The sequence below is a fragment of the Trematomus bernacchii genome, unplaced genomic scaffold, assembly GCF_902827165.1.
Source record: "Trematomus bernacchii unplaced genomic scaffold, fTreBer1.1, whole genome shotgun sequence".
Taxonomy (NCBI): Eukaryota; Metazoa; Chordata; class Actinopteri; order Perciformes; family Nototheniidae; genus Trematomus; species Trematomus bernacchii.
This window is the reverse complement of record NW_022987801.1, coordinates 2,139,407-2,164,442: the sequence shown is the minus strand read 5'-3', so window position 1 is coordinate 2,164,442 and position 25,036 is coordinate 2,139,407. Positions and strand designations below refer to the sequence as shown.

The 25,036-nt window shown below is 41.3% G+C and overlaps 2 protein-coding genes across 3 annotated transcripts; one reads left to right on the top strand and one right to left on the bottom strand.

The window, feature by feature from the left end:
• The first annotated feature begins 4,072 nt into the window (after nt 1-4,072).
• On the top strand, nt 4,073-19,064 carry kcnj10a (potassium inwardly rectifying channel subfamily J member 10a). 2 transcript variants are annotated; one of them, XM_034150131.1, is made up of 6 exons: nt 4,073-4,580; nt 9,360-9,752; nt 10,312-10,523; nt 10,890-11,021; nt 11,440-11,617; nt 16,962-17,371. In XM_034150131.1, exons 2-6 carry the CDS (start codon nt 9,368-9,370, stop codon nt 17,369-17,371), a joined length of 1,317 nt encoding a protein of 438 aa, XP_034006022.1. In that variant the 5' UTR covers nt 4,073-4,580; nt 9,360-9,367. The 2 variants fall into 2 exon arrangements, with proteins under 2 accessions (XP_034006022.1, XP_034006023.1); XM_034150132.1 differs by lacking the exon at nt 4,073-4,580 and having other exon boundaries at nt 9,368-9,752; nt 16,962-19,064.
• On the bottom strand, nt 14,268-16,722 carry LOC117498074 (general transcription factor II-I repeat domain-containing protein 2A-like). The gene is made up of 2 exons (XM_034150134.1): nt 14,791-16,722; nt 14,268-14,620 (listed from the first exon to the last, which is right to left on the bottom strand). The coding sequence occupies exon 1, from the start codon at nt 15,998-16,000 to the stop codon at nt 14,804-14,806; it is 1,197 nt and encodes a 398-aa protein (XP_034006025.1). The 5' UTR covers nt 16,001-16,722; the 3' UTR covers nt 14,268-14,620; nt 14,791-14,803.
• Nucleotides 19,065-25,036: the final 5,972 nt, after the last annotated feature.

The window sequence follows — 25,036 nt, the reverse complement described above, 5'->3', positions numbered from 1 at the left end:
CAGAGTAAAACTGACCTGGTTTATTATTGTTCTGTGTAGGAGTAGCATTGACCCCCTGAGGCTAAATTGAGTACAGCTGTTATGTTTGTCAATGTTGTAACTTTTTTTGTCTGTGTTTAGTCCTTAAATGTTACAAATTTATAAAAATGTAATTGGTTAAATGTGTGTGTGTGTGTGTGTGTGTGTGTGTGTGTGTGTGTGTGTGTGTGTGTGTGTGTGTGTGTGTGTGTGTGTGTGTGTGTGTGTGTGTGTGTGTGTGTGTGTGTGTGTGTGTGTGTGTGTGTGTGTGGTGTGTGTGTGTGTGTGTGTGTGTGTGTGTGTGTGTGTGTGTGTGTGTGTGTGTGTGTGTGTGTGTGTGTGTGTGTGTGTGTGTGTGTGTGTGTGTGTGTGTGTGTGTGTGTGTGTGTGTGTGTGTGTGTGTGTGTGTGTGTGTGTGTGTGTGTGTGTGTGTGTGTGTGTGTTAGCATTACTATACTTGTGGGGACCTAAATCTGTTTACACAGTCACGTGTGGGGACTCGCCTCCCTTATAGGGACATAATGGAGGTCCCCATGAGGGGAATCATTAATTTTAGGGTGAAGACTTGGTTAGGTTTAGGGTTAGGCATGTGTTGGTTATGGTTAAGGTTAGGATAAGTCTCCAGGAAATGCATGTAAGTCAATGTAATGTCCCCTGAAGTGATGTGTGTGATAACCACTAGATGGAGTGAGAGATTAATCCTGAACATATCTACCATGCCTTTGTCAAATGTACTACACTAAACTTTTATTGTCTTTTTTGCTATTGTATGAGATTCCGTCTTGCTTGAAGATATCTTGTCAAAGAGTTTCTAAAGCATCAGGTTGTTTTATTATGGTTCTGTAACCTGCCATTCTACTCTGCAAAGCTGGGTAGAATAAATTATTATGCAATTTTATACTAAGTAAAGTTAGTATAAGTAAGCGATATTCCTCTTGTTTTTCTCTCCTTTCTTCTTCCTGTCTTTCAGTCTGTGTCTTTGTTTTTGTTTGCGGTGTTGGTATTTATCTGTGAGAATGTCCACACAATGTTTTACTGTACATGCAAGAAGAGATTTGTTTTTCACTCTGCGGTAGTGAATGAAAGTGAAAAACACAAAGGGGGAGGGCACCATGGGCCACATGTGATGGAAACACAAACCATATCCTGGGCCAAGGAGCCAGATCAACAAAGAGAGGGGTGGAGAAAAAGGAAGATGGAGCTGAAAAAACGATCAGAGCCTTCCGACCGGTCAAACTCACGCCATCATGTGTTGCTTTCCCTCCTTCCTCCACACCTCCTCTTTGAATGTTACTCTTTGCTCAACAAACTCCTCTGTCCTCCTCCATCTTTAGCTTTCTTCCCTTCCTTCCTCCCTTTCATTGTGTCCTCTCACGTTCGCCTCTTTCTCTTTTTTCTTCTTCTCCCTCCTCCTCTCTTGCCTCCCTCTCTGTCACCGCTGACCTCTGTGACACAGTTTTCCTAAAACTCTCGCCGGTCTGAAAACAGTGGAGCAATGTGTTGGCTTGTGTTGGCTTTGCAAGTTCACATTCTTTCACACGTGCATGAAGCGGGTTAATTATGATACCGTGCAACTTTGAGCCTTTTCATTACATTTCATTTAGCTGACGCTTTTATCCAAAGCGACTTACAATTACCAATTACAGGGACAGTCTCCCTGGAGTAACTAAGGGCTAAGTGCCTTACTCAAGGGCACACTAGTGGTGGTGTTCCTGGCGGGATTTGAACTCACAACCTTCCAATCTTCAGCCCACCTCACTATCCATTAGACCACCACTATCCACATCATTTTATGCAGCCGTGTGTATCGTTTGGAAAAGCATAAGGCAATCAATTATGCGGTTAAAACGCTTTTTTCACAAAAGACAGTTTTGACTTGACACACGTTAAATTGAAATAATACAATTAACGATGACTGAATTAGGCTACATTTAGCTGCTTTGATTTAAGGAAAAGAACAGTATACTGGTTGGTGGTTTTAGAAACACCTGTGCTTGTCCCCCTAAGAAAAGTTAAAATGTCTGCTGTGAGAAAAGCCCATTGTGATTAGATCGGTTTGAAATTGGGAAAAATAGTTAGCTAGGAACTCTGTAATGCGCTACTGAAGCGTAGAGGTACTTTAGGCTAAATGCTAACGTTAGCATGCTGATGCTGAAATGCTGTTGTTTAGCATTGTAACCATCTTAATTTAGCTAGCTAACATGTGCCAGCACTAAACACTGTGCGAAGCTGAGGATGATGGCAGTGCCATTAGTTTAGAAAGTAGGCCTACCTAATTTTTACAACAAAGTATAAGTAGGCTACATTTTAAAAACAATATGTTGAAGAAACAAGAGTAGCCCTTTTTTCAGAAATAGGATAAAGAGGAGAATGAGGAGTACAACAGAGAAAAAAATACAGCAATGATACAGGTCAGTTGTGTTCTTGTAACAATTGTATTTTATGTAATTTGAAACGGGTTAAATGCAGTTATTTGCAAAAGTGTTATGTTGGTTTGACTGAGTAGGTTATTTGAGGTCATTATAGACCAAATAAGCACAGTAAATTATTCCATTAAATCTCTCTCTGGTACTGTATAGTCACACTCATTTTGATGTATTTCTTTTCATTCATCACCCTATTTACTAGCTCTCTCATTACTTCAGGTGAAGCTCCCCACCAAGGATGACCCTGACCTAGAAAGACCTGAATCCTTACAAAATAGTCCCCCAGAAGGTAAACACACTCGTATAATCTGGGCCCCAAAGGATGCCCCATTGCTCCGGATAAGGGGAGCCCCAAACTCTGCAGGACAGGAGAGGGTGCTGAGGAGGAACAACACCGGCTGGCAGGTTGGAGGGGCCCCACAGATTGATGTGCATGTGAATCCAGTCGGGCCCAATATTGCGCAGTGCCGGGTTTATTGTGCAGTGCCTCCGACTTTCTGATTCATGCGTCTACGCCCCACCTTGGGATTCTCATCTGGAAATACGATAAATTGAACTCCGGTCAAAACAAAGTTAAAAGGCAAGCTTTGAATTGTGGGCTGACGTGTTGCCCTTTTAACTTTCTATGGAGTAAAATCCTAATTTAGGCTGCTTCTATAGAGACATACACTAACTCAATAAGGAATTAGACATATGTTCTTATATTGGTGTCTATATACTACAATTTTAGTAAAGCTAATGTAAATGTAGCCTATAATCAAATCATCACTCTAGGGGAAACTTTTAAACTTGAGGAAACTCAAGATTTAAGTAAGGAACATTTTAAAACATTAACATCAAACATTCAATGATATCCAGTATATTTGTTTCCCTTTTTCTATTTAGAAAAATATATATTTTTTTATGCTAAAAGATATTTCATTCCAACTTCTGGCAACACCGAACCTATATGTTAAAAATAGATATTGCACTTCCTATATTTGTGTGGCAGGTGCACCAAAATGGAAATACTCAAATAAATAAAAAGGAACTAAGTACCAAACTTTAATAAATGTACTTTATAGCACTTTTTCTTTCCACCAGAGGTGCAAATTCCCTCACAGGACCAGTGTTTCAGTTTCTTTGGTGAATTAATTTGTCGTGGTCATCCCGTGCTGTCCATTCACAACAGGACCATGTGTATTCGCCTATACAGCACTGAGTCCCCTTCATTGCAGGCGGACATGGCACAGCCTCACAGAGATGCCCCGTCATTACCCATTCAACGCAGGCTGGCCAACGCAAAACTGCAAAGAGCCAAGTGCACAAGGGCCCTGTTTTCCCCCCGTCTTTGATTTGTAAATACCTCTGTTTCAATGCAACAACTTCCAGGCTTGTATCTTATAACCATCAAACATTTACATGAGAAAGTTGACAAAGGCTGAAACAGCGGAGGAGGCCTGGCAACAAAGAGGCCCATTTATAGAGTACAGTCGGGGAGAGACACGGAGAGGGAGGGTAGGAGGAGAAGCTGGGAGGAGAGTTGAATTAATGAATTAAAAATGTCGTGAAACAGCGGCCGTCTGAATACTTTTGGGTTTATATAGAGAGGCGTGCAGGGGGGGGTCCTGGAGGAGTGGACAGCACAAGCTACTTTAACGTTTCTCAGTCCGGACACACTGGGCTCCCTCTCAGCTTCACATGCAGGAGGAACTGCACACTGTGCTCATCTGATTACATAATGACCCAGTAACAGGGAGCCAGAACCGGTACTGCCAGTACCAGTGGGCTGGGAGACACTGACTGACCGCGGGTTAATCCTCACCCAGGCCTCTACTCTGATTTCATGTGTCTTTCTAGGAGTTTTTCCATTTATTTATTTTTCACTATAGGATGACAACGACGTAGAGGGGACAGCAAAAGAAAACAAACAATGCGATGTCAAAGTGAGAGGTGATGTAAAACATGCTCGAGCTGTCAACAAGTGTGCGTCGTTCAAAACCGTGAACTTTCTCGGCTTCTTTCAATCTTCCTCCAGACAGATTGAATTGTATGCTGTCCGTCTTTTTCACATGTCTGTCGGACAGTGAAATTAAATACATCTTCATTTTCTGAAGCTGTCGTCCAAGTGAACTCCTGTTACAAGTCAACAGAAAGGTAAGAGACAAAACATTTTAAAATCAGTATTTCTTCTCTATATCTTCTGCTTTTTCTTCTTCTTTATTTGACTTGTTTGCAGGCCAATGTCATCCAATACAAATCTCTACAGAGCACAGTGCAGCAACAGTTTGTTTGGTGGACTTAACTTAAATATGTTATTTTCCTAAAATGCTGCACTGTGTTAATCCTTCAACATCCCAGAACACGCTTTTTTTTTAGCTTTGATATCTTTCTTGAGTACAAATGTCATTAATAGTTCTCGTATAAGGGTTGCAGAGTGGGGAATTAACAGGTGCAACATTGCTGCTTCTACTGTGTTTTGTTTACTGTGTGGAGGGCTATTAGTAGTAACAATAGAGGAAGTTCCACTTACAATCTGTACCACTATGTATGACTGTTGCATATAATTATTTGGGTCTATGTCATTACATTAGGAGCATTAATAGCAGAAAATCTTACAAAAGTCAATCGTGAAATGGTTTCAACAATGTTTTTAGTCAAAGATACTTTAGTGTTCACTGAAAAGTTTACCTAACTTAAGTCTCAACATCCTGCACCTGTCTTGCATGCCTACCAATGATGAATGTAGATGCTTCATACTGTAGCAGTTAAGTGTAAATATTAAGATGCAAACAGGAAAAACATGTAAGCTTCTGCAGCATTAACACGACACGAAGCTGAACACTAGTTGTATGTATTGTTGTGTATAACAGTACTCAAAGTAGCAGAACATATTAGCAGCGTGTACAAAACATAGTTGATGGAACAGGTGTGATTGTGTTTTGACTCCAAGGCAACAAACTCTTGGCTCGGAAACCTTCAGTCAAAACAACTCGCATCTTTTCATTGAGAAATCTTCAGCAGCACCTCATCAGTAGTAGACCGGTCAGATTTACAGCAGAGAGACAGACGTTTGGCTACTACAGACTGAAGAAGATGGTAAAAGTTGTTCCTAAATTACAGTCCATTGGCCGGCAGCTGCTCTCCATTGTTTGATCTGGGTCAATGTCGTAACTCCTCGGTTACTTATTGTGGGCCGAGGAAGTGGAGGCGAGTGATGTTAAGATTTAGTTGGAAGTTTGAAAAAGACTGCTGGACACATTAAGACAAACGTCAGATCACCATGGCGACTGGTCCCATTTACTTCCTGTGGTTTAATTGAACAAGAAGGTAACTATCTGTTAACATGGAATATAGTGGCCACGATACAAATACACTGATTGTAGCTGTTAGTCAAATACCTATTGACTAACTGTATTGACATTGTTGGTTGTGTTTAAAGCTTTGCATTTCCAAATGTAGTGATTTTTAGGTTTTAGCTTAAATTAAAGGCTGTCCAGTGTAAACTCTGGTGCTCAAATAATTTAGGATTATTTAAAATATCGTCTGTTTTAATCAGATAAGCCTATTTGTGGTGAACGTGATGGCTGTCGGCTTTGAGAAATCCTTTTAGGAGGCTGTGTGAACCAATCAGAGCAGCAACTATGGATACTATAGCAATGTATCCTCCTGGTAAGTGTGCTGCAGTGCAGAACCTGTGTACATATCAAAACAACTTGGTTAGGTTTAGGAAATTAATTGCGGTTCGGGCTGTAGTGATGCTACTTTATGTAAGTAAAGAAGTTACAAAACAAAGTCAATCTTAAGATCTTTGTTTAGGTTAGAATAACTATGGAAGTGGCGTTACTTAAGTACGGAAGTCACAAAACAAATAAGTACATTTTAAGAACAAGGTTTGCTTTAAGTTACTAAGGAAGTGTTGATGTTACGGAACAAGTAAATCAACGATGACCCCAACTCTCCTCCCTATGGGAACTTTATTGTTTATATTACGTCACCTGTCCTAGCACATGCAAATGTATTACGTGGCTTTTATAGTATTGACAATAACGCGTGGAACTAAAGAGACGGACTAGGATTTAGAACAAATTAAAAGAAGGTCAACACAAAGCGGCGCTAAAGAAGAGGCTATTACTTAATGACATTGTCTGAAATAATTCAATGGTTATATAAAGACACATTGACACAACCGCAGCTCATTTGTATTTCGATGTGCAGCGCTCAGTTTGGCTCCAGTAGGTTTGTGGTTTCAACGTCTTGTGTTGGCTGAGTAGATGCCTTCTTGGCATGGCCTGTGTTGAGAGGCGGCTGTGGTGTGGACAGTGGTCACTGCCATTCAGTTTGTGTTGTATTGAGTCTTTTCAATGCAGTGTACTGGCTGCTAGGGGTTCTTTATGGCTGTGGACACTGGACAGGGGCACCGAGTGGAAGGGATTACTCTCTCCTCTGGAATACCAATGACCCTCTTTTGTCACAGATCTGTTTCCTCCACCTTCACTCTATACAGTATACCCCTTCCTCTTGCTCCTTCACCATCCATTTCCCTCCCTCTTCCTCTTTCACCCCCTTTGTCACCCGATGCTCAATTCTCTCTCAATCCTCCCCTCAAAACCAATTATTCTCTCTCTTCTTCCCCCCCATCTCTGCCCCCTCACAATGTCAAGCACTGCATACTCACACACGATCAAACACAGTTGCAAACACACACACACTCAAACGCACACACTTTAACCCTCCGTACCGCTCTCCTCTCCCCGTCTAACTTGCTCTCTCTTTCACTCACTCGCTCACACAGTCGTATTTTTCAATGGTGGCTTTTGTCCCTTTCATCTCCTGGAAAACAAAGGATTCTTGTGCGCACAGGACAGAGGGAAGGAGAGGGATGGATAGCCGGATGGAGAGGAAGAGATCCTGACCTTGAATGTAGAACAAATCATTTTACAAGAGAGGAAATCCATCAGTATTACTGTCAGCACAACTGATACAATCCCTAAATATTGTTTTAGCATCACTAATATTGATATAACTTGCTCTGTAAATTTGATAAAACTGGTGACTGTAAAGGATAAAGGATAAGGGCCATAATTGTACAAAACATAGTTGGGCATTTAGCTGCTAGGTGGTGGAGACCAAAACAGAGGTAAAAGGGGAGTCAAAATTGGACCTAGCAAGAAGAAACTTGCAAGAAGAAGTTTGCAAAACAACTGTATGAGTTATAATAATACAATAATAATATAATACAATGATATAACATAATTCCGTTTACACGTTGTTGTGCTGCCAAAAAATGTTGAATACTACTTTACAGATATATTAGTATCGCAAGTTACTGTATTACTGTGTGTACAGTCTTGACCTGCCAAACCAAGCATTCCTTTGGACAGTCAATGGTATTGTATTGTGTTGTAAGTGCTTAAGAAGTCTATACGTTCAATACACAAGTGTGTGTTTACTGTATGTGTAGGCAGGCGCTCTGCAGGGTTCAGAGTTCAGCTGGAGATGGACACGGCCAATCACAAGGTCCTCTTCTTGACCCCGCCTCCCTCCCTTTTCTCCCCCTCCACATTTTAGTATTCAGTGCACAGACATCAACACAGATCTCTATTCATTCACTCAGTGTGAGCTCCAGCATGGAGAGAGGAGAGAGAAGGGTCAGAAAGGACAGGAAAGGACAGAGCGTATCAGATTGTCGTGTTTCTTAGGCTTTTGTTTGTGTTGTTTTGTTTTTGGTTCGTTGTATTTGCTCCGGAAAGCAGAGGCAGTTTGAGACAAAAGGGCCATTTAGTAAACAGTGAGTGTGAGCAAGAGAGAAGGAAAGAAGGATGTGGATTAACTGCAACCCAGATGAGAGTAAAACTGTTAAGTTTGTACAGGGAAAAACCCAGACAGTGACAATAAGTGTCCATGGCACCCAGGGGTGGGACGAGGGACTTCTCTTTCTGATATACTGCCAACAATTATATACCGATCCATCCTATCACATTACTCGACCAGTGTTGGACAGGCATTCAATTGACAACCAGCACTTAGCTTGAATATTGAGTGATGGCGTAGTTTTACGGGAATACAACTAGCCTACATTAGCCATTATGAACAAACAAATGTGTGCCCAAATGTAAATGAACACATCCCTTTTTTTCACTCAAATCCAGTTGATCATTAAGATGCTGGATGCAGTTGAGGTCATTGCTCTGCGCAGACTAATAAAGTATGTATCATTGTACTGTAGCATTGACAACCTCTCAAAAGCTAGATCTGTCTCCAAAATATTGCACATCTGCCTGTCACATCTGCCTGTCACATCTGCTGCACGTTCTGCATAATGTAGGTCTCCACTAAAGGCAGAGTATAAAAAGCAGCTTTCAGCAAAATAGGAGAGGGTGGTCCAGCTGAAGAGCTAACTGTCCTTGATTCAAATCTAAAGACTTATTTTTCTTAATCCTTTTAATGTTGGATAACAGTCACTGGTTTCTCCTCATCTCAATTCAGTAGCAGTCTTCCGCAACCGACACGTGAATGAGCCTGCACTATCGAGCTTTTAATGTGAAAGAGCAGCTGTGCCTTCATGCTGAATGGGGGCTTTTATTTTGACAGGGCCAGCTGCCTCTAATGAAAGGATGTGGGGGGCTTAAAAGGACCACCTTGGATAGCCAGAACACTGTCCAGTTGATGTTCTTATAATCCCCATTTCATTTAGTCATTTTTCTCATTTAAGTGGTTATCACATTTTCCATCTTTTCTTCTTTTTCACACTTCCTGCACCTTTTCATTTGGACTCACCTGCTGTTCACTTAATTTCACTGCTCATACGAGTAATGCCTTTTTTTCTCACAATCTTACCCCTCTTTGACTTTCAATATATAGCCCCTTTACCCACAAGCTTCTTATTCTCCTAACCTCCTGTTGTCTCCTTTTTCTGTGTCCAACTCCCTGTAGCGCCAGCCATGACCTCAGCAACTCCTCCCTCCTCAGAAGGCTCCTCCCCTCAGAAAATATGCCACTCCCAGACACAGACTGACATCACTAAGCCCCTGCTGGGCTCCCCGACGGGGCCCGGAGGTGCTGGTGCAGGTGGAGGAGCAACAGATGCTGGAGGGACCAATGCTCTGCGAAGAAGGCGCCGCGTCCTCTCAAAAGACGGGCGAAGCAATGTACGAATCGAGCATGTAAGCGGACGTGGGGCGCTGTACCTTCGTGATCTCTGGACGACTTTTCTGGACATGCAATGGCGCTACAAGTTCTTCCTCTTCTCTGCCACCTTTGCTGGGACCTGGTTCGTGTTTGGAGTGCTTTGGTACCTGGTGGCATTGATACATGGAGATCTACTTGGTAAGGAGCAAGGAGGAAGGACAGTTAGAGTCAGAGGAGAGAAGAAAAGGATAGGAAATGAAGTTTAATGACTTTGGAGATACCCATGGTTTTTCCTCTTGTGCCACAGTGTAATGGACATTTATGGTGAACTGTCTTGAAATGTGGTACTAACGCTCTTGTCCTTCCCTGAAGACCAATCGTACTTTGGTGTTCACCTGACCCACACATTAGTACCTCATGCAGGATATGAGTTGTATGCAATGATCAGCAACATTATCAGCTGCCGAAAGATACATTGCAGTTTTATAAACATCTCACTGGTTGTCCTTTTGACCACATCATCTTCAATAAAGAAAGGCTTTATCCGTGTACTCTTGCTTCATGTAAAAAAGACCTATGAAGTGCAAGTACTGTTTTTATAATTGAGTTAATATTGAAGAAAGAAACAGAGTCAAACAGTTGAAGAAAGAGCATGAGAAAGATCCGGCAAAACACTGGTAGAGGGAACAAAACATTCCTTGATCATTTGTTTACACCCCTAAACCCAATATCTTGTGTTCTTCCTCCCACCCTCCAGAGTTTGACCCCCCCTCCAACCATACTCCATGTGTAATGGAGGTGAAGACCCTTACAGGAGCCTTCCTCTTCTCTCTCGAGTCTCAGACCACAATTGGCTACGGTTTCCGGTGCATCACCGAGGAGTGTCCTGGCGCCATTATCCTGCTCATCTGTCAGCTGGTCATTACCATGGTGATGGAGATCTTCATCACCGGCACTTTCCTTGCCAAGGTATTCAAATTTAGTTTCTGATGTTAATTTCACCAAAAACATCTCATAGGCTCTTCCGTTATATTTATTGGATAGTTGTCTTGGGATGATGCAGTTTATTGCTCATTCTTCAAACCCCCTCTAATATTACTCTGATATGATTGTCCTTCCTTTACCCACTTTGTATCAGCACAGAAATGCATACAGAACATCACCATGTTGATTATTACCTCCTATCTTTTAAAAGCAAGGTTATCTAAACAGTTTACTCTTCCCCTGTAGTTAAACAACTTATTAGATAAGTAGATGATTGCTGAAGGTTGTATGTGAAGCGTTTGTAGTAACAGGAATTGCCTTTTTTTCTTCTCTTTTTCCCTTATTTTGTAGGTTGCTCGCCCCAAGAAAAGAGGTGAGACGGTGAAGTTTAGTCAACACGCCGTTGTGGCAAATCACGAGGGTCAGCCCTGCCTCATGATCAGAGTGGCCAACATGCGCAAAAGCCTTTTGTTAGGATGCCAGGTATGCACGTTGCTTTTAAGTATCATGACTGAAACCCTAAATACAAACAGTTTTTTTTATGCATATGATGCTCTGGCTGTTGTTCATCTCTGTGTATGAGCTTTACCTTTGATTTCACCTCATGCCAAGATGGAAATGAACCCTGTGACACTGACAAACAATCACAATTAAAAGCCCAGTGAAGGAAGAAGGAAGGAAAATATTATTATGAGACCCATTATCTCTTGTATGTATAGCGCTTGCTTGACAGAAGCTTTATGACTAGTTTGACATGTAGTCAGACGATCAGTAATGGACATGTCAGGTAATGCCATGCCATGCAGTTGGCCATTGCAGGTATTAAACCTAGGGCCTTTTGGTTACAGGAGGCCTTCTGCAAACTCTTGGCTACATTTACTGACTCCATCTTGGCTCCCAGGTGACGGGAAAGCTTCTTCAGACGTCGCTGACTAAGGAGGGCGAGACGGTGCGGCTGGATCAGCGGAACGTACCTTTCCAGGTGGACACGTCCAGTGACAGCCCCTTCCTCATCATCCCCCTGACTTACTACCACATCATCGACGACAACAGCCCCCTAAGGGCCTGGGCAGCCAAAGGTAGGTCATGGCTCTTATGTCAACATTTTAAGCCAACAAAGCAAACTAGAATAACTGTAGTTTACTGTATGTTTCATAGGGCTCAATAACTCTTTGTATGGGCACTTACTATGTTGCATTTGGTTCATGTGTTCTGTATAATTTCATGCCTTATGTGGAAATTACATTAAACAATTCACTTCCAACAATCATCTGGTGTAAAAAGTTGTAATATGTCCTAGGACTTGGTCGATATCCTAATTTGAAACCAACGCGAATAACTGTACGTACAATCGACATGTATATGTATGTAGGTGTATTGGTATTTACGGTCATGTGCTGCATGCTTGGCTGCATCCGTCTAGAGTTGGGCCGGTTTGGCACTAGAGGAGAGGGTTTCTTTGGCTGGAATGTGTGTGAGAGAGATCGGCAGAGACACCCCTCATTAGAGCACAATGCTGTACAGTCCGGGGTGCTGACACGAAAACCTGCACAGATCCACTTACAGCAGCAAAGAGCTCTCAGCCCTGGAAACCAGAAAGGTATCAGTATTGGCGGACTCTGATCGTGGAGCTATTTACACTCAGACTACTCATTTACTGTAGACGGCTTTCCATGGCCTAACTTGACACACTTTCTGATATTATTGTAATTTACCAATTACTATCCCTTACCGCTGTTTCCCTTTAACTTCAACTTTCATCTCTGCCCGTTTTCTTTCAGTCATCATTTCCTCCCCTTCAGCAGTTATTTTAATGCAGCCATATTAAAGGGATTATATTACTGCACACATTATACTGTTTATAGCACTACAGTAATCCCTCTTCTAAGGGCCTACTGTAACAGTTGTTGATGGAAAGTCTCCAATGTTGCTTCATCTGGATTGTTTCCTTATAGCATACATCCAGGAAGTAATGCCTTAAAAGCGCAACTAACTAAAAACTAATGTTTGTACCGTATAATATTGGGACCATATTAAGCTGCCTTTGACTTTAAGAACCAAATAGGCTGTAATGTATGTATACAAAATAACACAGACTTTAATCCTAGTACCACTTTCAAGTACCAGATTGTAGATGTGTTGCAGTGTGTGAGAATGTAAGAAATGTGTGAGTTAGCATTTACACCCAAAGACATAACCTCTGTCCCAGTGTGACCTGCGATGCGCTCCATGTATAGGCTAGATCATGGATGGATGCTTGGATTGCTGTGTGTAATGAACATTTTTAAAAGTCTCTAGTTGTTGGACATACATTCATGATAGTACACATGACTGAGCTCACTTCTGTACTTCATGGGTCTTTGAACAGAGCTTAAGAGGTCCCTGCAGAGCTTGCTTTATGTTATCCACATGTACTTAATTTAGGGGTTTGGAACTGCTCTGATAGAAACTCTCTTCTAGTGCAGCAGTGTGTGAATTGTGTTGGCATTATGTGACTTTGAGACCCTGAATAAGAAGGGCAGGACACTGTGGAGATGTTCTACAGGAGAGGCTTCAATGCTGTCCAAACCACTGAGCTAGAATATCACTACATTCCTCTTAACAATGTAGTTTATATACACTGGGCCATACAGATAGAAAATGTAAGTGTGTGCCAACTACCTCGATGACTCAATCAAATATTTTTGTATTTCCTGTCGAGCTGAGAAATAAACAAAACTTGACTTTGGTTGATGAAAGGTTCTTATATTGCTAAATGCTAACGCTGGGAATGCCAACATGCTGATGTTTAGCAGCTATGACGTTCCTTATCTTACTTTAAAAGGTAGCATGTTAACAGTTCGCTTTTTAGCATAATTTACATCACAGAGGCTTATTTCATAGTGTCTCACTGTAATATGGAACAACCTCTAAATACAGAAAGCTTCTAATGTATAATTCAAACATACAGTTTTATGTTTACAATTCTTATTGCTCTAAATCTGCTCTAAGTCTGATTTCATGGCAACGTACGCAGCAATAGCATTCCTAGCCATGTTGCTTTGGAGATCACTACATAAATACAGATGGAACCCTTAGCTCCACCCAAAATAGGCCAATAAAGAGAATCCCCCAACCAAGTTTACCATAGTGAGTACAAGCAGTTGCGAAACGTTGTGTTTTTGCCCTGGTGGGAGCGGTACTGGGTCCGGGTTAGGGTAAGGACTGTTTAGACAGATGACAGAGTCTGCATTCTGAGTGAGGCCTGTTGATGCAGGTGTGTGTTTGGTTGAGTGCACATGTCTTCAAATGTGTCCTTTGTGTTATTTGGTTTGTGTGTCGATGAATGACAAGCACATTCTGCGTTGTGTTGTGAATGTCTCTTAAAGATATATTAAACATTAATGATGGGAATATATCCAACATGTGTCGGCTTTTTTCTTTGAATGTGTGTTCACATTTCAGAAATTAGTACTGTGAAAAGAAAAGTGTTTGTGTGTGATGTGTTGAAGCCCTGTGTTTTTTGAATCAGTGAGTAAATGAGACGTTTTTATGTTTGAAAATGTCAGGCCATGCGGGTGCACAAAAGGAGAGTGAATGATGGACCCACATTTGTTACTTGGTCGGACAAGACTCTAGAGCAGGGGTCCCCAAACTTTTTCCTGTGAGGGCCACATAACTTTTCCCTTCTCTGATGGGGGCCGGGGTCAGTTTGTAACAGAAAAAGTGTGACGATCGCAGGGGTGCCTAAACGTAAACATTTATTGTTTTCCAAAAAGCCACACATAACCAAATATTAATAACCTCTTCACAGAAAAAAAGTCAGGAAATAAATAATAACACTATTAATGAAATAAATAATAACCAAATAACCCTCTCTGGGTTCTTCACAGAAAAAAAGTCCACTGAACATTAACTTTCTGTTGTGCCGTGCACAATCTTAACAGGTAAAAGTTTAGCTTAGTTGTCAGAGCAGAATCTCTTACTCAAATGACTCATATGAGCAGTCTCTCAAAGTTCTTGTGTTCCTTCCTTATAATCCTTTTGTAGGTTCCAGTAGGCTTGTAGACACCGCTGTTTGCAGCTCTCTCTCATCAACTTCCCTGTGAAAACCACAAAGCAAGCAGGCTGAGAAACCGAACTAAGTGATACAGCACCTACACAGCACAATACATTTCACTACCAGTATGGTTGTGGAGATGGATTTTATCCCAGTAGATTTTATTATGATTACATTTGTTTATACTCCGAAAAGTCAGAAAAGTGATCTTACCTATGTATGTTCATCAGTGTGAACTGTGGGCCTGCATCTGGCTGGTGAGAAGTTGAATGTCAGGTTCCATTCTAGTCACAGCCAGTCTCAAACACTGATGCAGATGTTCATCTGTCAATCTTGATCTCATCTGAGTTTTCAGGTGTTTCATGTGTGAAAAGGTTTGCTCGCAGATATACGTGCTGCCAAAAAGTGTAAACATCTTCATTGCGTGTTTTTTTATGTTAGGGTACGTGTCGTTTGGGAGGGCGGCATAGAAGTCAATGAGACTGTTGGGCTTGAATGCGTCTTTCAGAACATCACAGTTCTGTAACTCGGCCAACTCAAACTGATAAGAAGGCTGGGCTTCATCGATGTCGGCAAGAAAGCGGTTCTGAAAAAGACGGATTTCTTTTGCATTAACACGTAGTTGCCGGAATCGCACACCGAACTCCGCCTTCAGCATTTCCAGTGCTTCCACACACTTTTCAGCTGGGAACGGGACCGCTGGGTTCTCTGCAGAGAGGTTTTGGGTAGCAGGGAGATGGATGAAGTTGTGCTTTTTCACTTGTTCCAAAAGCAGCGCAAGTTTCACCTCAAATGCTTTTATGTGAGAATACATGTCGCAAATGAGTTTCCCCTGGCCTTGTAGCTGCAAGTTAAGGCTGTTCAGCATTTCTGTTACGTCTGTTAAAAATGCGAGGTGCCATTTCCATTCTGGGTCGATCAGCTCTGGGACCGTTTTGTCTTTTGAATGAAGAAATGCGTTAATTTCGGGTAGCAGCTCGTAAAAACGCCTCAAAACTCTGCCCCGGCTCAACCATCGGACCTCTGTGTAGTACAGCACATCGCCGTGCGCAGACTCCAGTTCAGACAGGAATTGTTGGAACTGCCTGTGTTTAAGTCCCTTTGCTCTGATGAAGTTTATGCATGACACCACAACCTTCATGACAGAATCCCACTTCAACACTTTGCAGCACAGTGCTTGCTGGTGAATTAGGCAGTGGATTTGTAGCGGGGCGGTGAGACCCCGTTCTTCCATCTCCCGGTTCATGCGTCCTATTAGACCCCGAGACGCGCCCACCATACTAGGAGCCCCGTCAGTCGTGATGCTGGCAAGCTTTGACCAGTCTAGGTCCAACTCTTCCATGGTTTGGCATACTTTGCCGAAAATATCCTCCCCCGTTGTAGTCCCTTTGAGACTTTGGAGGGCTGCCAGCTCCTCGCACATCTCAAAGTTTGCGCTAACTCCGCAAATAAAAATGAGCAGCTGCGCTGTGTCTTGCACGTCCGTGCTCTCATCCAGTGCTAATGAAAAAAAGTCAAATTATTTCGTCTTCTGCTGCAGCTGGGCATATACATTACCCCCGATTTCTTCAATGCGTCTGGTGATTGTACTCGCCGACAGACTCACGGCATTAAAGACATCTTTCTTCTCGGGACACACCTCTTCCGCGACAGCATTCAAACATTTCTTGACAAACTCTCCATCAGTGAAAGGTTTACCGCTGCTTGCTATCAGTTGAGCAACCCGAAAGCTGGCCCGAACGGATGACTGGTTCAGCTGAGCTTGGCGTACAAATGTATTCTGCTGAGCTAACAGTCCACTTTTTAGCTTTGAGAGTTTGTCTGCTCACATTTGGCCTTGCAAGTTATCATACTTGTCTTTGTGACGGGATTCATAGTGTCGGCGCAGATTGTATTCTTTGAATACCGCCACCGCCTCTTGACAGATGAGACAAACAGCCTTTTCTTTCCATTGAACAAAAAAATAATCGTTTGACCACTGCAGGTTAAATACCCTGCATTCTGAATCAATTTTTCTCTTACCTAACCTTTTCGCCATTATTCCGTTCTATTTGACAGGGGCTAGTCTAGGATTCGCGTGGCCAGACTGAAAAAAAAATCATAATGCGTCTCTGGTATTGTTCAGGGGGCCGGGCCAAATGTGGAGGCGGGCCGTATCCGGCCTGCGGGCCTTAGTTTGGGGACCACTGCTCTAGAGCAACTGTTTGCTTACATGTTAGCAATAACTACTTTCATAATTCAGTGCGCAATGTTGTGTTTTCATCTTGTTATGCTTCCCCCAAGTGGCAAGAAACAAAAATGCAGTACAATTCATTTTAGAACATGGCTTGATTTATAAGGTTTTTTTGTTTGTTGTTAACCCTCCGGTGTCCTCTGTCCTCCAGGTGGTGGCTGGACAGACCCTGACCTGGCTGACTTTGAGCTGCTGGTGATCTTGAGCGCCACCGTTGAGCCGACCTCCGCTACCTGCCAGGTTCGAACATCCTACCTTCCAGATGAGATCCTCTGGGGCTACGAGTTTCCCCCAGTCGTCTCCCTGTCTCCCTCAGGGAAATACGTGGCCGATTTCGCCTTTTTTGACAAAGTTGCCAAAACCAAAACCCCACCTCTCTTTAAGCAGGCCTTGCCACCGAGCCCGCCCTCACAGGCGACCCGTCGCCACGGCAGCAAGGAGGCAGGGACAGACCAGGAGAAGATGCGACTGGAAGAGAACTACAGGGGGGAAGAGAAGGGGAGAGAGAGAGGGCGCATCCGAGATAGCAGCCCACTTAGTGTTCGAATTAGTAATGTGTGAGGGAAGAGAGATAGGAAGTGGTTACAGGAGGTTGATGTGAAACTGAGATAAATAAAGTTGACACAGGAAGAAAACAACCAGCTGCTCACACTGTGACATCCAAACATCTTCTGCACAAAACCGCCCACACATTTCAAAGGAAATTAAACACCTGTAACCACAGGTCTGTAGACAACACAACACCGAGCAAGTTACAAACCCAACATGTACAAATGTGCAGCACAACAAGTCATCCACAGAGACATTTTCTACACTCATTGTTACTTTTTGGAAAATACTTGATTTACTGGATGCTCCAACACTGCAGAATCCTTCATCTTACCAGGGCATTTCTGTCTATAATGTAGCCCTATAGGGTTATAGAAATAGCTTAATCTGATTCCAATAGAAATCAACTTATTTTGAGAATTGTCTAGAAATGTGTTGCTCTTACTTGAACCAAGAATGAATTATAAAAGTAAACATGATTTAAGAAAAAAGCTAATTTCTATTTCTTCTGAAAATCATAATTCAACAACGGACACATTGACCTGATAAGAAGATTATAATAATTTTCAGTGTAGTTTAACGTCTGATAAGGATGTTAATCACTGAATCACGGTACTGTTTTTCCCCTTTTTTATATTAACAAAATACCTGCAAAAGGATAGGTACTGGAACCATGTTATATATTTGGCAAATTATTTTAAAGGAATGTATCATATTTTATGTACCCAATAGTTTCTAACATCGTTTTGTTGCACCTGAAAATATTGTGCTTTTTGATGAGAATATATTTTTCTTGTTTATTGGGGTTAATATGTTTAGTAATACTACTAAAAGCAATTTAACTTGAAAAAAAAGTGGCAACGGAATAACTGAACTAACTGATACTTAATGCACTGTAATAAATGATTAAATCTTGTGTTATGATTGGGGAATGTAAGTGTGAGTATGCGTTTTTGGTTGTATGAACTTATTTGTCTTGAATGTTTTGTACAGTATGAGTTGATGTACCTCTGTACAGTGTATAAAACTATTTTCCTACATTCTAAAATTTGATAGACAACTCCACATTTACCATATTATCAATGCAGAAAGTTATTTCCATAAAGTAGGCCGCACTACGCCCACCTTTTTACTGCTGTCATTTTTTCCAGCCAATGAGTGTCTAATCAACTGATTTTTTTTGTATTAGATAAGTTCATATATTTGAAGGAAAATATCATGCCTATCTTTTTACTGTACATGGAAATGGCGATAGATGCATCAAAATGTAATCAACTTGTGATTCTTGTTAAAGGGAAAATAAAATCCTTAGTGAATAAAAAGTATCTTTTTAACTAAAGGAATGAGGAGCATTAGAAATGTTTTACAAGAACGTAAATTGCAACAAAATAGTTTCTATTCTTAAAGAAATATGATATTCTTAAATGATATATTATAAAACTGAGGTTCTGGTTTAAATGTTTCCTCTTGGTAGAAATGAAGAGCCACTATTCAAATGTAAACATCTGCTGCTCCAGACAAGCCCAATGGAAAATATTCAAAATAACTGAAAATATTTCAGTATCAATGTCTGGTGAGACTGGTTGTATTTGTTTATACTGTAAAGCCTTCTGTGTACACTGTATATGGATCACTCCCATTGGTCTAACTTTTTGAGTAAGCACTTTTAAGTGGCTGTTTTAATAAATGTATTATTTACAACATGTCTACTGTATGTGTGTGCTTTTAATTATTTAGTGGGAATGCTGACACAGCATTCCAACTATCTGTTATGCTACGCACGCAATTCTTTATTATTCCACCGGGTTATTTTGCGCCTCTTCTTCTCCCATATTGAACATCGCAGAAACTCCGTTCAAACATCAAAACGTTCAGCTCGGTCGGGAATCGATGGCTATTATTTTTATCATTCATAACTTTCATAATTCCAGAGATACATCCCATAATTCATCACATTTTTAACATGGAAGTCAATGGAGAAACTCTTCAGACTTCAACAATCTTCATGCAACTTCAACTGCTAACTGCTCCTTCTTCAACTGCTAACTGCTCCTTCATACTTTCACTCAGAAACCTCATTCCAACTTTAAAATGTTACACATCTTTTCGACTTTATTCGTGTAACACAACTTTTAAATCTGATTCTTACTTTTAGAGATATTAAACATTGTTCAGACCTTGGTAAAGAGGCCTTCTTCAGATTTTAGAGTGCGTGATGTCACAGCTAGAGTGGAGGACAGATTTAATTTTGCCTTCATATTTTCTTTTAAACCTGCCATAATTCCCAAACCCTACATTCCTGAGACATAATTTTTCATGACAAACGTAGGAAAACATCTCGTAGCTTGAAAGATAAAAAAAAATTAAGCAAAATAATTAAACAAAATGACTCTTGAGGGCATGAAGTGACAAAAACTTTCAACATGTCTCCATTAAACCCCATTGTAAGTTCAGCCTCACCTTTCCCCACCACAGCAGCCGCACACCTTTAGTTAATCTGCCAAAAACGCCACATTATTAACCCGAAAGTACACAAAAAGTACAATTCAGATGCTCAAGTTCCTTGACATGCTTCACGCTTTGAAATTTCACCGATATCTGTTACGGTTCTTCAACAAAACGTTCACATGTAAGAGGTTTATCTCTCATTCAGAACAATGAAAATGCTCTCCTCTCACTGATCACCATGGAAACCTTTGATCTCTGGACACGTCGTTAGCTCAAATATAAACACCTGTGTCATGGAACACGATGATGTCATAACTCCAATTGACATAATTAGAGCAGCAGACTAATGACGTGGTCACTGGAGTTTAAGAGACTGTCTCAGCCTATTCTTTTCCATCTGATGGAGACTTCATACTGACCTCAACATGTTCCACATATTTTAGACATTATTGGTGACGTAAGCTTTTAGTTCTAAAGTTTTCAGTTAAAATATTCTGCTGCTTTTTCATGCATTTAGACTTTTATTTTCTTGTTCTTATTTCACATTCAAGTCCCCTCTATTCAAGAACCCTTTAAAGTACTCAGCCACACCACTTATATACCAGGTGCGACTTTTGCTATGTGAGTTAGGCGCCGTTTACACGAGGACAAAACGGCTTGTATCTGCATAGTTTCGCGTGCGTATAGCCCTATTATTTACACGAGGCCGATAGAAACGGACCCCACAAACGATAACGGGTCCCAAGGTGGATAGATTTGCAAACGAAACTCTCTGGGGGGTCAAACGAGTCCGTGTAATCGCCTCTATACGAATATTTCCTGAAAAAATAATGATAGCCCCACCTCTCCCGACCTCTGCTGCTCACTGCTGTAGCATGGCCAGTAGGCATCTGTAATGATCAACTATCAAAAATAGCTGTGTTAATTAAACGCACAAGGGGTTCTTGAATGAAATAATATTATAAAAGGCAAACCAGAATTGTTAACGCCCAATATACTCCTTAAACAAAATAAACAGAGTCAGATTTCATGCATTGATCCATTATATTGACAATTTTCCAGCCAAACAACACAAACAAAATTAAACAGTCCGCTCTGCGATACACCAAAATGGTCTTTACTGCCTAATCCAGGCCATTATTGTTCATTGCTCACCCGGTGTTTGTAGAGAATATCTCTCTTTCTGAGCGCGTCCTCTCCACGGAGACGTGCTTCTTGGTCGGTCGATGCAATATCCACAGATTCGGTTTCTTTCAGTTAACTTCCCCGTTGCATTTATCCATATATTTACATGCTGAGGAAATGACTATATCCCGCTGAATACCAGCAATCGCCACACACAAAATAACGATAGCCCCACCTCTCCTGCTCACTGCTGTAGCATGGCCAGTAGCTACTGTCAGTAGCTACTGCTAGTGCTACTGCTACTGACCATGCTACAGATATTAGTACAACATCTACAGCTCCTCTACCACAACCATCAGCAACAAGTGGACATGGAGAATTACATTAACTACTACATGTTGCTAAATCCACCGCGGGGCATAAACAGAGGTTATGGGGGGCTCCGGGGTCTTCTTCGCTGCTTTTGGTGTATTTTGGCGGCAGTTACAGCGCCACTTACAGTCCTGGCATATGTACTACAGCGTTTCCAGCGGTCTCGTTTGAAAAGACACGTTAAATGAAACGAATGCATGTGAACGGAAGACTTTTTTGAAAGCGCATACTGTGCATAAACGCAAACGTTCCCGCCTTAATCTTTCAAATACAAGGTTGCTTGTTTGATTCAAGCTCTTGTAGTCAATATGTCAAGGTATTTATCCCTAACATTTTATCAGCTAACTAATAACACACACTCAGAGGATCTTTATAAACGTTTTAAGTATTGCACATCTTTAAACATGACTCCTATAAATCACTTTTAAAACCAGCGATGCACTACAGTGTCAGCTTTTCTAAAATAGAAACTTCAATGTTCACATCTTTCTAAATGATTCTACTTTTCAATGACCTACAAATAATCCTAATAATAATCCCATTTTCAATCTTCCAACTGTTCATATTTTTTGGTCAATTAACAAACCTGTTACAAATGTGATGTTCAACAAATTTGAGCCTTTGCCACATTTATTTGAATTATTTATATTATTCCTACATAATGGGGAAGCTTCCCACTCTATGTTATGTAAATACAAGTCTTTGACAAGAAAATATGTGAATTTCTAAATATTTAATGTCAATCCCTGGTTTTGGTTCTAGTATGTTCACTGTACTGTAGGTTATTGCAAATACCATTGCAGGCTGCTTTAACTGCAGTTCAAAGCTGTTTCTGCACGTCTGTCTTTATGCATGAGGGTGTTTTTGATAATGGATCCTGACCACTCACATTTGTACACTGTGGAGTTAAACAAATTAAATTATGAAACAAATATATAACATAAATAAAAAAAATACTCTCATTTAGTCTCTTTTCCAGCGCTCTCCATATATAAGTTTAGCATTTCTGAGTGTCCTTGAACGCATCAATGAATAGGAGATGCGTCACACCAAGCCCGGGAGATTCCTTCTCTTCTGAGTCCTGCTAGGTAAGTCCATGTCTCCCTAAACAGCTGAACTTTAAAGTGTAAAATGAACTCTTTTTGAACTATAATAACACACAGTTTCAGTTTGTTCATAGACTGTTTACTGGCGTGATAACTGATATGAATGTACACATTAAAGGATACAGCTTCTTAGCAGCGTTTCCAGTCTTACTTGTGGGCTAACGTTAGCAGTGGGCTAACGTTAGCGCTAAATTAGTGGGTAAATTGTTAACATAATTATTAAGCTGTGAAAAGTGCCAAGCTTTTCATGTTGTTTATAGCAGCTAACTGCAGCAGTACTACTCCTGTTTAGTTACCAAAGGATGCTAACAGCCCGTTATAAATGCTCACTTCAGCCTTTAATTAAACATTTAACTCCTTTGCTGCAGTGCTTGTGTTGTAGTGGTACTTGTGTGTTATCTGTGGCCACGTTTTTTGCATACTTTCTAAATATGCAAAATTAATCTGTGGAAGCCGTAGTACTGTAAAAAGCACGACCAATCATTTTAGCCGGCCCGGCTAAAATAACTGGATGGCCTACCTGCCTGTCAGCCTTCCATCTGTGCACAAACTTATCTCGTGCCCTCATTGGTCATGTGCGCATTCGTGTGTGTTGGAGGAGGGGCTCTGTAAGGAAGTGGCAGATTTTTTCCGGCTGTGTATTTTCAAATTCTAGCGATCTCGAGCTGGTTTCTCCAAAATTACCTACCCCACCTTTTAAGTACAACATTGAGCGACTTTTACCTTACTTAACTATTTAAATAATTCGCTACTTTGTTCATCTACCCCACTACAATTCAAAGGTTAATAGTGTACTTGCATGACCTATTATAACTCTTGCAGTCTCTGCAAGTTGATTGTACTGCACAAGTACCGTTGCAGCTGCTAGCCAGCAATAAACTAGATAAGGATACATATTTTATTTGCAATTAATTTAGGTTTTCTTGACAGATACAAGCTTAATGTAAAACTGTTACATAAATATGATAAATATTTGTATTATTGATTAACACATTTCCCTCAAGTGTACAGAATTACATATTAAAGGGGACCTATCATGCAAAATGCACTTTTGTACGTCTTTTATACATGAATATGTGTCCCCGGTGTTCCAGGGACCTCACCAAGTGTCAGAAAACACAACCCTCTCTATTTTCCTCCATACCCAAATCTCTAAAAAAGGGGCTGCAACGGATCTGATAAAAACTGATCCAGATTTGAACACTGTCCTGACGTCAGGACGGTGGCGCTACGGCTATTGGGCCAACTCCACCAATCAGGAGGAGACAACCACGGCATTGCCGTTCGAAAGCGCTGGAGACGCTGTAGTACATATGCCAGGCCTCTAGATCAGGGGTGGGCATTTTACGGCCCGCGGGCCACATCCGGCCCGTTGGCCGGCCTTGGCCGGCCCGTGTGAGGTTGATCATAAATTATAACATAATGAAAAAAAACAGCAACCTTTTCAAAATAAAAGCAACACAGCTGTATTGCTTGCATGGCGTAAATACTTTTCTAACTGTGTTGCTTTTATTTTGAAAAGGAAGCTGCTGTTTTTTAAATTTATTTACGTAAACGCGCATGCCGTAACAGCTACGAGTGATGCTGGCCGGCTAGTCCTCGAAATGTCCGCTAAGGGCAAAAAAAGAAAGATCGATACTGAATGCCGCGTTTTCAACAAGACATGGACCGCTAAGTATTTATTTACAGAAGTGAAAGGTAAAGCTGTGTGTTTAGTTTGTGGTGCGCAGGTCGCTGTGTTCAAGGAGTACAATTTGAGTCGCCACTATGCTACCAAACACGCAGATAAATACAAGAACCTGTCTGAGGAAGAGTGGGCAAAGGGGTCGGATGCTTTGCTAGCTAAGCTGCAAAGCCAACAACACATTTTCACAAAACATTCCACATCCAGAGATGCAGCTGTCAAGACGAGTTATGTCTTAAAAGTAAACCGTTTTCGGACGGAGAGTTCATTAAGGAGTGTTTGTTGGACACTAATATGCCCGGAGAAAAAGGAGGCATTTGAGAAAGTGCCGCTCTCCCGACGCACTGTTACGAGGAGAATTGAGGACATCGCGGGAAATCTGGAGCTTCAGCTGCAGAACAGAGCGGTCAACTTTGACTTTTTTTCCTTGGCTTTGGATGAGAGCTGCGATGTACGTGACACTGCCCAGCTACTCATCTTCCTACGTGGGATAACTACAGACTTCAAAATCACGGAGGAGCTGGCAGCCATGCAGTCAATGAAAGGTACAACAACAGGGAGTGATTTGTTCACGGAGGTAAATGCATGTGTGGAAAAGTTGGGACTGAAATGGGACAAGCTGGCAGGCGTGACAACGGATGGTTGTCCAAATCTGACACGGAAAAATGTTGGACTATTGAAGAGAATGCAGGATAAAGTGACAGAAATTAACCCTGAGCAGAAATAGGTATTTTTGCATTGTATTATACATCAGGAAGTGTTGTGTAAGTCAGTGTTAAAAATTAACCATGTTGTTGATGTTGTAACTAAAATAGTTAAAGCTCCCATGTCATGCTTTTCCGGTTATTACCCGTCCCCTTGTGTGTTATGAAGGTTTTTATGCATGTAAACGGTGTGCAGAGTCAAAACCCTCAAAGTACACCCTGTAGCGAGTAAAACTCT

Coding starts and splice junctions, on each gene's coding strand:
- LOC117498074 (XM_034150134.1), bottom strand. CDS start 16,000: ATGTGCGAGGAGCTGGCAGCCCTCCAAAGTCTCAAAGGGACTACAACG.
- kcnj10a (XM_034150132.1), top strand. CDS start 9,368: ATGACCTCAGCAACTCCTCCCTCCTCAGAAGGCTCCTCCCCTCAGAAA. Junction 9,753..10,311: donor GATACATGGAGATCTACTTG/GTAAGGAGCAAG, acceptor CCCACCCTCCAG/AGTTTGACCCCCCCTCCAAC. Junction 11,618..16,961: donor AAGGGCCTGGGCAGCCAAAG/GTAGGTCATGGC, acceptor TCTGTCCTCCAG/GTGGTGGCTGGACAGACCCT.